Below are 14,382 nucleotides of genomic sequence, written 5' to 3' on the forward strand. Positions count from 1 at the left end.
AGCTAGAATATTAACTAATCAAATGCTGTCATCTAAATTTCATTTAGCTAGGGGTTGTAGACAAGGATGTCCACTATCACCGCTTCTATTTGCCCTTATTATAGAACCACTTGCTGAGAGTATTAGATCAAATTCAGATATTCATGGCTATAACACTAAACATACAACCAATAAAATTTCTTTATATGCGGATGATGTATTAATATATATTACAAAGCCAGAAATTAGCATTCCGAATTTATTAAATCTCATAACTCAATTTGGTTCATTTTCAGGTTATAGAATTAACTGGTATAAAAGTGAAATTATGCCAATAATGGAGCATAATCCGGCCATACTTCAACAATTTCCTTTTAAAATTGCCTATGAAAAGTTTAAATATCTTGGAATTTACGTGACTAGGAAATATACTTCTTTATTTAAATTACATTTTCCTCCTTTACTCACTAAATTACACAGAAATATCCAATTTTGGAAAACACTCCCTATATCATTAGTTGGTCGTAGTAATGCTATAAAGATGATCTTTCTTCCACAGCTACTATACTTATTTCAAGCAATTCCGATCTATCTTCCAAAAAAGTTTTTTTTAAAAATTGATTCAATTGTTACTAATTTTATTTGGGACTACAAGACTCATAGAATAAATAAAAGACATCTATGTAAGTCTAAAATTAATGGAGGAATTGCTTTACCTAACTTTTTATTTTATTATTGGGCGGTTAATATTAAAAATATAACCTGCTGGTTGGATGATTCTGATCAACAACCGGATTGGTTAAAGATGGAGAAAGAGGATTGTTTACCATTCGATATTGGTGCGATCCTCTTAGCTCCAATAAATTTAAATAAAAAAACATATGGAGGTAATCCCATTATACACAGTGTTATCCGTACCTGGAAACAATTAAAGCTTACGTTAAAATTGAGTAAATTATCTGCTTTCCTTCCTATTGCGAATAATCCTTCTTTTAAACCGTCTGTCTTAGATAGAGGCTTTGCTCAATGGAAAAGTTATGGAATTAAAAGGGTGGGAGATCTTTATCATAAGGGAACTTTTCTTTCTTTTCAGGATTTACAGCAGAAGTACGGATTACATGTTAATAATTATTTTAGATATTTACAACTTAGAGATTATGTAAAATCACACATGCAAGAATATAAGTTTAGAGGTCCAGAAACACTTGATGTATGCCTGAATCGACATTATAATTCAAATAAATTAATATCCTTTATTTACAATACTCTCCTTGACACTGACATTCCGTCATCAGAATCTTATAGACGAGCATGGGAGGACGAATTGAATCAATTTATAATGCAAGATATATGGGATGAAAGTTTACAACATATACATCAATGTTCATTGAATACTAGACATTCCTTAATACAATTTAAAATAATACATGGATTACATTATTCGAAGACGAAATTAAATAGGATTTTTCCTAGTATCTCTCCTATTTGTGATAAATGTCAATTTCAAGAAGCTAATTTAACTCATATTTTCGTAACTTGTATAAAAATGCAAAACTTCTGGTTGGAGATTTTTAAAATAGTTTCTAAAGTTATTAATAAAAAATTAGATATGGATCCAAAATTAATTATATTAGGATTATCAGAACATACTACAAATTTTACAGTAAGTCAGGTACATTTTCTTGATTACAGTCTAATAACTGCGAAAAAATTAATACTTAAATTTTGGAAAAAACCAATAACCCCCACAATTAAAATGTGGACTACGGAAATGACAGAGACCCTGCATTTGGAAAAAATAAGGTTTGCCTTAATCGACAAACCTGAGTTATTTTTAAAAATATGGTCTCCATTTATTGAATTTTTAGAAAAGTAAATGGGTTTGGCACAGGACTAAAATAAAAAATTTAAATTAAAAGTTGAAACTTGAGTTAGGGGTTGGATGTACAACTGTGGTTATTGTCTCCCGGATCTACTCCCTTTAATTTTTATTGTTAGACCCTTTTTTTAAACCCTCTTATTCTCTCTCCCCAAGTTTATAGTTTTTTATTTTTATTTTTACTTTCTCTCTTCAAAAATTTAAAAATTGAAGCTATGTAAGAACTTTGTAACAAATGTGTTTTTTCTTATTTCTATTTGTACATATGCTTTTCAAAAATAAAAAATATTATTAAAAGCAGTTTATTTGTTACTGCTGCACCCGCAGCAAATGTCAGGCACAGGTTGTCGTGTTTCACGGGGAGGGAGAGCGCATTTGACTTCATCAGACGGTTATCAAATGTCAGTCTAGTTTAATTGTTCATTGTAAATGTAATTTTATCAAGCGGAGGGTGGAGAGAGAGGGGGGGGAGAGAGAGAGAGAGAGAGAGAGAGAGAGAGAGAGAGAGAGAGAGAGAGAGAGAGAGAGAGAGAGAGAGAGAAAGAGAGAGGGAGGGGGGAGAGAGGGAGAGAGAGAGAGGGGGGAGAGGGTGAGAGAGGGATAGGAGAGAGAGTGGGGGAGAAAGAGAGAGGGAGAGAGGGTCTAGTTTAATTGTTCATTGTAAATGTCATTTTATCAAGCGGAGGGTGGAGAGAGAGAGAGAGAGAGAGACACACACACACAGACAGACACAGACACACACACACACACAGACACACACACCCAATAATAATACTATAGTAATAATAATTAATATTGCCCCAAATACTCAGCAGGTCAGGCAGCAACAGAAAGGTGAAACAGACCTTACATTCCAAATCAAATACTGATGACGAATGGTGTTCAACCTGAGTCATTAATTCCGTTTCTTTCTCTACAAACGCTAACCAACCTTCTGAGTATTTCTTGCATCTTACTGTACGTCTTCATTTTGGATTTTCAGCATCTGGGTTTTTATTTTAGTTTTTCCAGTTCAAACTACCACGCAACAGAGAAAACAAGACACAGATCAGTGCAGCACAAGAACAGACCCTTCAACACCTAATGACCAGCTGATGGAAAGACCGTTCAGAAGTCCGATAACAGAGTGGAGGAGGCTGCACCTGAGACTGGCAGTGCGCCCTTCCAAGGTTCTGTACCTTCTGCCCAACAAGAGCAGGGAGAAAAGGGAATGGCCGGGGTGGGACGTATTTGATTATGTTGTCTGCTTCTCCGAGACAGAAATAAGTGCAGATGGAGTCTGGTCAGGGCTTCATCCACAATTCTCTGAAATTTCTCGCGCTCTTTTCCCAAACCAAGCTGTGACGTAAACAGACAGTGCGCATTTTATGGTGAATCTTGGAGGTTTGTCAGAGTAATAGAATGAAAGAGTGAGACAGCGGCCAACATGTTCCAGCTACACTAGTCCCAGCTTTTGGTCCATATCCCTCCAAACCTGGCCCATCCATGTGCCTGTCTAACTGCTCCTTAAATGATGGGATAGTCCCTGCCTCAACCACATCCTCTGGCAGTTTGTTCCACAAATCCACCACTCATTGTGCCAAAAAGTTACCGCTCAGGTTCTTATTAAATCTTTTCCCCTTCACCTTAAACCTAAGTCGTCTGGTCCTCGAATCACCTACTCTGGGCAAGAGACTCTGTTCACCCAATCTATTCCTCTCATGACCTTATAAAGCTCTATAAGGTTACCCTTCATCCTCCTGCACTCCAAGGAATAGAGTCCCAACCTACTCAATCTCTGCCTATAGCTCAGACTGTCTTGTCCTGACCACATGTTGGGCGACATGCCGAATTGCCTCAGAACACTGATGAAGTACAAGTGTTGGTGCGGCGTCTTGGCTGTGTCTGCAGTGTGGTTGGTCCGCCATAGATCGTTGATGATATTTACGCCAAGGAGCCTGATGCCCTTCGCCATTTCCACTTCAGGGTGTTTGATGCTGACATGGGCTTGTCCTCCACTGCGCGTGTTGGTGGAATGCCTGCCCCAATCAGGCTTCAATTGCTTCAGACGCTCATGGGAAGTCAACAAACCTGAGCGTTGTGCAATTCTAAACATCCCCATCTGTGATGAACGGCGGTTTATCGACAATGCAACGTCCTGTTATTGCAATAATGAGTGCGCATAATCAGAGGGAAAGAGGTTTTACGAGGATGTTGCCAGGACTCAAGGGCCCGAGCTATCAGGAGAGGTTGAGCAGGCTGGAACTCTCTACCTTGGTGCGCAGCAGGATGACCTTAGAGAGGACTAAAAAACCACGAGAGGAACAGATCGGGAAGATGTACAGTCTCTTGCCAAGAGTAGAGGAATCGAGAACCAGAGGACATAAGTTTAAGGTGAGGGTGGAAAGATTTAATAGGAACCTGAGGGGTAACACAATATGGGTGGCGGGTATATGGAACGAGCTGCTGCAGGAGGTAGTTGGGCAGAGACTATCACAACGTTTACGAAGTAGTTGGACAGATACATGGATAGGGCAGGTTTGGAGGGATATGGGCCAAACGCGGGCACTGCAGGTCGGTCCAAGAACCACCTAATGGTTGTGGGGGAGGAGCTGGGAATGGGAGCTATAATGAACCTGTCGGTTTAGTTGATGGCCACAAAGAACTAGATCAGTCCCTTCAGCCCAGATCAGACTATGCAATGCCACCACTCCAGCAGCACGTTCCAGGCACCCACCACCCTGTGTGATAAAACATGACCCTTGAAATTTGCCCCCACTGTGCAAAAATCAGAGCCGAGAGGGAAGGGGGGCGGCGCGGGGGCGCCTGCTGCCTCATGCGGCGGGACCTGGTTCGCCGCTGCGGGGAAATATAGACAGTTCCATAAACATCCCGCAACTTTGTCGGCCCCAGAATCGTGGCGACTCTCTCTGTACTGCCTGGGGGAGGTCTGTATTTTACCGGATTGCAAGCAAAAGCAAAGCATTTCACTGTCCCTTGGTTCATGTGACAATAGAGTATAATTGGCTCATTGAGTTGAATTCAAGTTTGCACATGAGACTGTTAAATGAAATAACAGTGTTTGCCGTGGATATAATATCATTGTGCAGCCTAATATAATGAACAATTCACGATGGGAAACACTGATGTATTTAGTTTAAGGGAATGAAATTTACAGGCAGCTTGTATCAAATAGCATCCACTTACTGGTCAGGGCTGTGATTGACGGGGCTGAGCTCCGCCTCCCCTCAGCCGTGCCCCGATACTGCAAGGATTCAGCAGCTGCGCCAAAGAATTTGAACCAGGAAGTGGCGGAGTTACAATGGCTGCGAAAGACCAGGTCGAGAGTTTAACGGAGGAGTTAGTTTGTCCCATCTGCCTGGAATTCTTCACCGATCCGGTTATACTGGAGTGCGGGCACAACTTCTGCCGCTCCTGTATCACACAGAGTTGGGACAGGGAGGAGAGAAACTCCTGCCCGGAATGTAGAGAGGAGTTTACAGACCGCGCCCTCAGGGTTAGTCGGGCCTTGGCGAGACTGGCTGAGAAAGCTCGAACACTGAGCCTGAATCGGACAGAGAAGGAAAGTAAACCTCACTGCGAGAAACATCAGGAAGAACTGAAGCTGTTTTGTGAAACAGACAAGAAGCTGATCTGCCTGATTTGTGCAGCTGGGCGGGAACACAAGTCTCACAGCTTCATGCCGGTAGATGAAGCTGTTGAAATCTACAAGGTAAAAGCAAATCGGGTTTTGATGACATCTTTGTGTAATCTATTCTTTATTGTCTGACATGTTTATTCTCTGATCTGAAACCCAACCCCAGGATCAGGTGGAATCATCTTTCGAATCTCTCACAGAAAAGAAATCAGACATCGAGTACATGGAGCAGCTACAGGAAGAGAGCATTTCTGGAGTTCAGGTGAGGCTTTGTCTTATTGATTTAAGGTTTTTGTGTAGATTTAATCCCTCTGTTGTGTGTAATAAATGGGCACCTGTGTAGAGCTCAGTGGTCGAGGGCCCGAGCTATTGGGAGAGGTTGGACAGGCAAGGACTTTACCAAATGGAGCGCAGGAGTCTGAATAATGATCTATTGCACGTGTATAATATCATGAAACGAAATGTTCGGGTGAATACTCAGTCCTTTACCCTGAGTAGGGCGTCGAGAGTGCGAGGGCATGGGTTTAAGGTGAGAGGGAACATATTTAATACGAACATTAAGGGCAACTTTGGTAGTGGGTATACGGAATGAGCTGCCAGAGAAGGTAGTTGAGTCAGGTACCATAACAACAGTTTAAACGTAATTGAACAAATTCCTGGAGAAAAAAGTTTTAGAACTATCTGGGGCAAATGCGGACAGGTGGAAATAGCGCAGATGGGACGTCTTGGTCGGTATCTAACACCCCTTGCTGTATGAATCTGTGAAGTCTGTCATTAAAAGTGGTGCTGCTGTCTGCTAGTCCTGGTGACCTGGTTCTGTCCAATGAGGGTTAATGGACACATGAAATGGAACAGGTTGCAGGGAATTGTACTGGGGAAATGGGAATGATGTGCTTGTACATTACTTTCACCAACTATTTCAGTCATATTAAGCCGAGCTCTTGAATTGCCAAGGTAATGAAAGCAATGGATTAAATAGATGTAAAAAGGGATTAAAAGTACCATTAGCAAATTTGCAGATGATACTAAGCTGGGGGATAGTGTGAATTGTGAGGAAGATGCAATAAGGCTGCAGGGTGACTTGGACAGGGTGTGTGAGTGGGCGGATACATGGCAGATGCAGTTTAATGTAGATAAGTGTGAGGTTATTCACTTTGGAAGTAAGAATAGAAAGGCAGATTATAATCTGAATGGTGTCAAGTTAGGAAGAGGGGATGTTCAACGAGATCTGGGTGTCCTAGTGCATCAGTCACTGAAAGGAAGCATGCAGGTACAGCAGGCAGTGAAGAAAGCCAATGGAATGTTGGCCTTCGTAACAAGAGGAGTTGAGTATAAGAGCAAAGAGGTCCTTCTACAGTTGTACCGGGCCCTGGTGAGACCGCACCTGGAGTACTGTGTGCAGTTTTGGTCTCCAAATTTGAGGAACGATATTCTTGCTGTTGAGGGCGTGCAGCGTAGGTTCACTAGGTTAATTCCCGGAATGGCGGGACTGTCGTATGTTGAAAGGCTGGAGCAATTAGGCTTGTATACACTGGAATTTAGAAGGATGAGGGGGGATCTTATTGAAACATATAAGATAATTAGGGGATTGGACACATTAGAGGCAGGAAACATGTTCCCAATGTTGGGGGAGTCCAGAACAAGGGGCCACAGTTTAAGAATAAGGGGTAGGCCATTTAGAACGGAGATGAGGAAGAACTTTTTCAGTCAGAGAGTGGTGAAGGTGTGGAATTCTCTGCCTCGGAAGGCAGTGGAGGCCAGTTCGTTGGATGCTTTCAAGAGAGAGCTGGATAGAGCTCTTAAGGATAGCGGAGTGAGGGGGTATGGGGAGAAGGCAGGAACAGGGTACTGATCGAGAGTGATCAGCCATGATCGCATTGAATGGCGGTGCTGGCTCGAAGGGCTGAATGGCCTACTCCTGCACCTATTGTCTATTGTCTATTGTAAATGGAATTAGTGTAGATACGTACAGAGCCCAGCATGGACATGTTGGTCTGCACTGCAGGACCCGACACTGACTAGCCAAATGTCACATTCCATGTCATGAGGGAACACAATATATTGATTTTGAACTTTCATCTAACAGGAAGAGTCACACAACCTTCAGTCACAGATCACATCCCAGTTTGCTGAACTGCACCAGATTCTCACTGAGAAAGAGCAGTGCTTACTGGGAGAGATTCAGGAGGAAGAGAAGAAGATTGTAAAAACAATGGAGAAAAATCTTCAAGAGATTCAAGAGAATTTAAAGTCCATTCAGGAGGAGCTCTCAAAGTTACAGGAACAGATAGATCACAAGGACGGCGTGATATTTCTGAAGGTGAGGGGTTACACTACAGTTTGGCGAAGTGAAAGTGTACATTCCCAAAAATGGTGGGTTAAACTTCTGAAATAAACGCCGCATTTACCAGTAGTTCAGAACTGGGTCAATGTTCCGTCTGTTCCAACTACTCACCACATCCGACAACAATGCCCCAAATTCCAGGAATCCTCATGTATTCATCCCACTTCAACTTAAATGTATCTGCAATATTGACTTCAGGCCATCCTGTGAATTCCACGTTCTCTTTACTGCATTTGGGATTTTTGTAGCAATTTGGCCAAATACCCGCTGTCGGGATCATGACGATCCATCTCAGTTTATTGACATTTGTGTTTTATTTATTTCAGGAGGTAGCTGGTCGCAAGACGAGGTAGGACATGCTTTTGACTGAAACAATGTACGTTTAAAAAAAACAGCTCAAATGCTCAGTTTATAACCAGCTATTAAATATTTGCAGGTTTAGTGATGAAGCCAAACCAATGTTGGTGGTAGATGACGCGTTGCCGATTGAAACGTTTGATCGCACCTTTTTCTACAACATGGCATTGAGAGAAACATCTGATATCATCAAGCGAGGTAAAACTGATACCTCTTAACACCTCTTTGTCTGAAGAAAACTGCGTTCTCCAGAATTGATATCCACGCATGAAAATGTTTTGATGATCCAGCCGAGATCATGTTGCAAACTTTGACAGACATCCTCGCAACCCATAACATTTCCCATTCTCCACAAACGTACTATACACACCTCCTACATTCACATCCAAGCCAGGAAAATATGAAATAAACAGCAAAGGTTGCAGCACCGATCTGTGATACACACCACCAGTAACAGACCTCCAGGCAGAAAAATCATCCTTCTACCGCTACCTTCCACCTCCAACCACCAAGCCAATTATGGGTCCATTTTACCAACTCGTCTTGGATCCCACCTCCCTTCGCTTTCTGGACCAGCCTTACACGCGGAACATTGTCAAGTCCCGCAGTAAAGTCCATATATTGGTTTACAATGAGATCAGTGTGTTAGTTGTACACACCCATCAAATCCACCCGTGAATCCGCTCTCTTTCATCGACCCCACAACCACAAGTCTCCACCCATTCTGTCCAACACCCGATCATTCAACCTCTGCTTCCTTCCATGGTCCAAGCCACCCCTCCCTCTCTCTCACCCTCCACTCATAGAGACAGGGGGCAGGTCATCTGGCCCCTCGTGTCTGCCCCCTTTCACTGTGATCATGATGACCCCACCACCCACCTCTACCTCCTCTTTAACAACCTCAAATTACCTCTAACCTCTATATCCTCCTGCTCCGATCTGCCTCCATATGTGAGTACCCCCCCCCCCCCTTCGTTTCTCCTTCACCACCGCAATCTCCCAATCCTCCTCACTCTCCGCACCCGTCCACCCTCCCCCTCCTCACTCTCCGCACCCGTCCTCCCCGTCCACCCTCCCCCACCTCACGAAATTCCCCTCGCCGTCCTCGGATTAAAAACTCCGGGGGGGAGATGTCTGTTGTCCCCCCGATGTGGTTGTGGGTGAAACCCCGGGCGGGGGGGTTTCAGTTGTCCGCCCGCCTGTGCCCGAGGCCGAGCGGCCTCTCCCCCGGTCCCGGGGCCGCGCTGCCCGAGTCTCCCCCCGACCCCCCCCCCCCCCCCCCCCCCCCGGGGACTCTCTGATTCTCTGCTTCTCCCCCCAGTCTCCGTCACCCTGGATGTGGAAACAGCGGGTCCGCGGCTCGAGGTGTCTGAGGATCGGAAGAGGGTGAGACGGACCGGGACCCGGAGGAGTCTCCCTGACACCGGGAAGAGGTTTACAGACTGGGAGTGTGTGCTGGGATCGGAGGGGTTCACATCGGGGAGACATTACTGGGAGGTGGAGGTGGGGGGGAGTGAGAGCTGGAGACTGGGAGTCGCCGCAGAGTCTGTGGAGAGGAAGGGATGGGTCACACTGACCCCGGAGACTGGAGTCTGGATCATCAGGCGGGTGGGTGACACGTTTGATGCAGCCACCTCCACTCTATCCCGTCTCCCCGCCCGTCCCATCCCCGGGAGGGTGGGAGTTTATCTCAGTTACGAGTCCGGGACGGTTTCATTTTACGACGCGGCCACCAAGTCCCATCTCCACACCTTCACTGGGAATAAATTCACGGGGAAACTTTATCCTTTCTTCGGGACTTGGGATGTAAACCGGTGGCTGAGAATCTGCTCCGGTTCCGCTCCGGGTGTGTAAAAGGGTCGGGTCCCGGGACCGGCGTCAGGAGCGGGGCTCGGGGGCTGTGGGGCAGAAACCCGGTGGACAACAGGTCGGCGCTGAACGGCTCCCATTTAATCCCCAAATTCCTCGTCGTGAAAAACCCCAGTGACCGCGGAAATAAAACCTGGGTGGATGTAAATGTGGGAAGAGAGAAATAAACAGCAAGTGCAATCAGAGCTGTCGATCCGTTCATTTTAACGCGTTAACCGCGCCCGTCATCGGAACAGAAACGCTTTTGTGAAAATATAAAGATTGCTACTGAGGGCTTGCAGCCGTAGGTTCACTAGGTTGATTCCCGGAATGGCGGGACTGTCGTATGTTGAAAGGCTGGAGCAATTAGGCTTGTATACACTGGAATTTAGAAGGATGAGGGGGGGATCTTATTGAAACATATAAGATAATTAGGGGATTGGACACATTAGAGGCAGGAAACATGTTCCCAATGTTGGGGGAGTCCAGAACAAGGGGCCACAGTTTAAGAATAAGGGGTAGGCCATTTAGAACGGAGACGAGGAAGAACTTTTTCAGTCAGAGAGTGGTGAAGGTGTGGAATTCTCTGCCTCAGAAGGCAGTGGAGGCCAGTTCGTTGGATGCTTTCAAGAGAGAGCTGGATAGAGTTCTTAAGGATAGCGGAGTGAGGGGGTATGGGGAGAAGGCAGGAACTGGGTACTGATTGAGAGTGATCAGCCATGATCGCATTGAATGGCGGTGCTGGCTCGAAGGGCTGAATGGCCTACTCCTGCACCTATTGTCTATTGTCTATTGAAACAATCTCCCTTCCCGCGGACTCCGCGGGTTCAGCAGCAGCCGCGGGCGGTGGGCCCTAAACTCGCCCCGAGTCACAACGCGGCACCAGCGGTGTTGGTGTGGACTTCAACAGCGGCGTAAAGGCGAGTCTGGGGGGGGGGGGGGGGGCAGGTGGAGACAGGAGGGGGGAATGACATCGGAAATTGTCTGAAGTGAGAGAAGGCAAAGTGAATATTGGAAATGGTAGATACAAGAAATCTGTTGAAATATAATGGGGGTGCGGGGAAAAAATCAGCAAAGTGCTGGAGGAACTCACCGGGCCAGGCAGCATCTGTGGATGGAAATGTACAGAACACGCTTTAGGGTCGGGACCCTTGTTTGGTCTGAAGGAGGATTTCCAAGAGCTACAGGTCTGTTATATCAGAGTGAATTAATTGGTGTTGATGTCGTTCGGAAGAGGGCGGGAAAGGTTTGACTCGGGACGTGTAAATAGGAGAGAGGAACGAAATCGGAAATTACTGGAAGGCAGAAGAATAAAGCTGAATGTTGGGAGTGGGAGATACAATGGGTCTCTCGGTGTTGATGGCCATGTAGAACTAGAACAGTCTCTTCGGCCCACATAGAACGTGGAACAGTACAATGCCAAGCTAATCTCGGTTTCCTCTAGTTGCTCCGCTTTTCTCCCACATCCCAAAGACGTGCGGGTTTGTAGGTTAGTTGTCCCCTGTGAAGTAGCCCCTGGTGTATAGAGAGTGGATGAGAAAGTGGGATAACATAGAACTGGTGTGAACGGGTGATCGATGGTGGTCGTGGATTCAGTCCCTCCCCCACCCTGGTCGTTGTACTAGTTTCACTGTCGTCCTGGTGAGTTTCATTGCCTGTAACTCGTTTTCACCGAGCTCACAGCCACCAATGGCCTGCTTCTTTTATCATCATTATTTGTTCACGTATCTTTCTTTCATTTGTTGACAATCTTTGTACCACTGTCGATATATCTCGTTTCACTTTCCCAATCAGAAGAAGGGTCTCGACCCCAAACGTCTCCTAATCCTGTTCACCAGAGATGCTGCCTGACCCGCTGACCTACTCCAGCTTTTTGTGTCTATCTTCGGGGGGCCGAAAGGCCTGTTTCCGTGCTGTATCTCTGCACCAAACCGTGTTCTGTTAATCGGGAACAGGACTGTTTGCACATCTTGGTTCTGCCAGTAGATGGCAGCAACGCCACGCGTTGCGACCACAGACCAGCTGTAACTTTGAGAATTCACTTTGACAATTGCAGAAACAGCGGGAATCTGGTTTAATAAGTGACTTTTGTCACCTGTTACCACACCCGAAGCCCAAACCAAATGCATGGCTTAAAACGTTGAGGCTTTAAAATGTGCAATAGAAGCAAAAATTGCCCCAAATACTCAGCAGGTCAGGCAGCAACAGCAAGGTGAAACAGCCCTTACATTCCAAATCAAATACTGATGACGAATGGTGTTCAACCTGAGTCATTAATTCCGTTTCTTTCTCTACAAACGCTAACCAACCTTCTGAGTATTTCTTGCATCTTACTGTACGTCTTCATTTTGGATTTTCAACATCTGGGTTTTTATTTTAGTTTTTCCAGTTCAATGGGCGATTGGAATGTGAATCTGCCCATAAACTGCCAAGAAAAAAAACAGAAAGCCTTGGCGGCAGTATGGGGTATTTGGAAAGAGAAGGCGTAATATTTCTGAGGTATTGTGGAGCAGCGGGAAGAGCCGCTGCCTCAAGGCCAGGGACCCGGGTTCGATCCTGACCTCAGCTGCTGACTGTTCTAAGTTTGCACGTTCTCCTTGTGGCCTCGTGGATTCCCTCCGGGTGTTCTGGTTTCCTCCCACAATCAAAGGACATGCCGGTTTGTACGTTTATTGGCCTTCTGTAAAAGCCCCAAGTGTGTGGGGAGTAGATGGGAAATTGGGACAACAGAGAATAAGTGTGAATTGATGACAGACACAAAAAGCTGCAGGAATTCAACGGTCTGACACCATCTCTCTAGAAAAGGAGTGAATTGGTGATCGATGGGCCTGTTTCCATACTGTATGTCTAAAGTAAAGTAAGGTCCACTGTAAACTTCTCTCTCATCAGAAAAATAACCTTCAACTACCACGCAACAGAGAAAACAAGGTACAGATCAGTGAAGCACAAGAACAGACCCTTCAACCCCTAATGACGAGCTGATGGAAAGACCGTTCAGAAGCCCGATAACAGAGTGGAGGAGGCTGCCCCTGAGACTGGCAGTGCGCCCTTCCAAGGTTCTGTACCTTCTGCCCAACAAGAGCAGGGAGAAAAGGGAATGGCCGGGGTGGGACGTATTTGATTATGTTGTCTGCTTCTCCGAGACAGAAATAAGTGCAGATGGAGTCTGGTCAGGGCTTCATCCACAATTCTCTGAAATTTCTTGCGCTCTTTTCCCAAACCAAGCTGTGACGCAAACAGACAGTGCGCATTTTATGGTGAATCTTGGAGGTTTGTCAGAGTAATAGAATGAAAGAGTGAGACAGCAGCCAACTTGTTCCAGCTACACTAGTCCCAGCTTTTGGTCCATATCCCTCCAAACCTGGCCCATCCATGTACATGTCTAACTGCTCCTTAAATGATGGGATAGTCCCTGCCTCAACCACATCCTCTGGCAGTTTGTTCCACAAATCCACCACTCATTGTGCCAAAAAGTTACCGCTCAGGTTCTTATTAAATCTTTTCCCCTTCACCTTAAACCTAAGTCGTCTGGTCCTCGAATCACCTACTCTGGGCAAGAGACTCTGTTCACCCAATCTATTCCTCTCATGACCTTATACAGCTCTATAAGGTTACCCTTCATTCTCCTGCACTCCAAGGAATAGAGTCCCAACCTACTCAATCTCTGCCTATAGCTCAGCCTGTCTTGTCCTGACCACATGTTTGGCGACATGCCGAATTTCCTCAGTCCACTGATGAAGTACAGGTGTCGGTGCGGCGTCTTGGCTGTGTCTGCAGTGTGGTTGGTCCGCCATAGATCGTTGATGATATTTACGCCAAGGAGCCTGATGCCCTTCGCCATTTCCACTTCAGCGTGGTTGATGCTGACATGGGCTTGTCCTCCACTGCGCGTGCTGGTGGAGTGCCTGACCCAATCAGGCTTCAATTGCTTCAGACGCTGATGGGAAGTCAGCAAACCTGAGCGTTGTGCAATTCTGAACATCCCCATCTGTGATGAACGGCGGTTTATCGACAATGCAACGTCCTGTTATTGCAATAATGAGTGCGCATAATCAGAGGGAAAGAGGTTTTACGAGGATGTTGCCAGGACTCAAGGGCCCGAGCTCTCAGGAGAGGTTGAGCAGGCTGGAACACTCTACCTTGGTGCGCAGGAGGATGAGGGATGACCTTAGAGAGGACTTAAAAACCACGAGAGGAACAGATCGGGAAGATGTACAGTCTCTTGCCAAGAGTAGAGGAATTGAGAACCAGAGGACACAAGTTTAAGGTGAGGGTGGTAAGATTTAATAGGAACTTGAGGGGTAACACAATATGGGTGGTGGGTATATGGATCGAGCT

At 45.7% G+C, this 14,382-nt stretch overlaps 1 protein-coding gene across 1 annotated transcript in view; it reads left to right on the forward strand.

Annotated features, from left to right (window-relative positions):
• The window catches only part of LOC144612232 (E3 ubiquitin-protein ligase TRIM39-like), a 50,211-nt gene that overhangs the window by 20,631 nt on the left and 15,198 nt on the right, over window positions 1-14,382 (forward strand). Inside the window, exons 2-5 of the mRNA XM_078431791.1 lie at window positions 5,286-5,570; window positions 5,662-5,757; window positions 7,582-7,868; window positions 8,276-8,394. Of these exons, the coding sequence (XP_078287917.1) occupies window positions 5,286-5,570; window positions 5,662-5,757; window positions 7,582-7,868; window positions 8,276-8,394 (787 nt within the window). The remainder of the gene's footprint in view (window positions 1-5,285; window positions 5,571-5,661; window positions 5,758-7,581; window positions 7,869-8,275; window positions 8,395-14,382) is intronic.

This window comes from Rhinoraja longicauda, chromosome 43 (assembly GCF_053455715.1).
Source record: "Rhinoraja longicauda isolate Sanriku21f chromosome 43, sRhiLon1.1, whole genome shotgun sequence".
Taxonomy (NCBI): domain Eukaryota; kingdom Metazoa; phylum Chordata; class Chondrichthyes; order Rajiformes; family Arhynchobatidae; genus Rhinoraja; species Rhinoraja longicauda.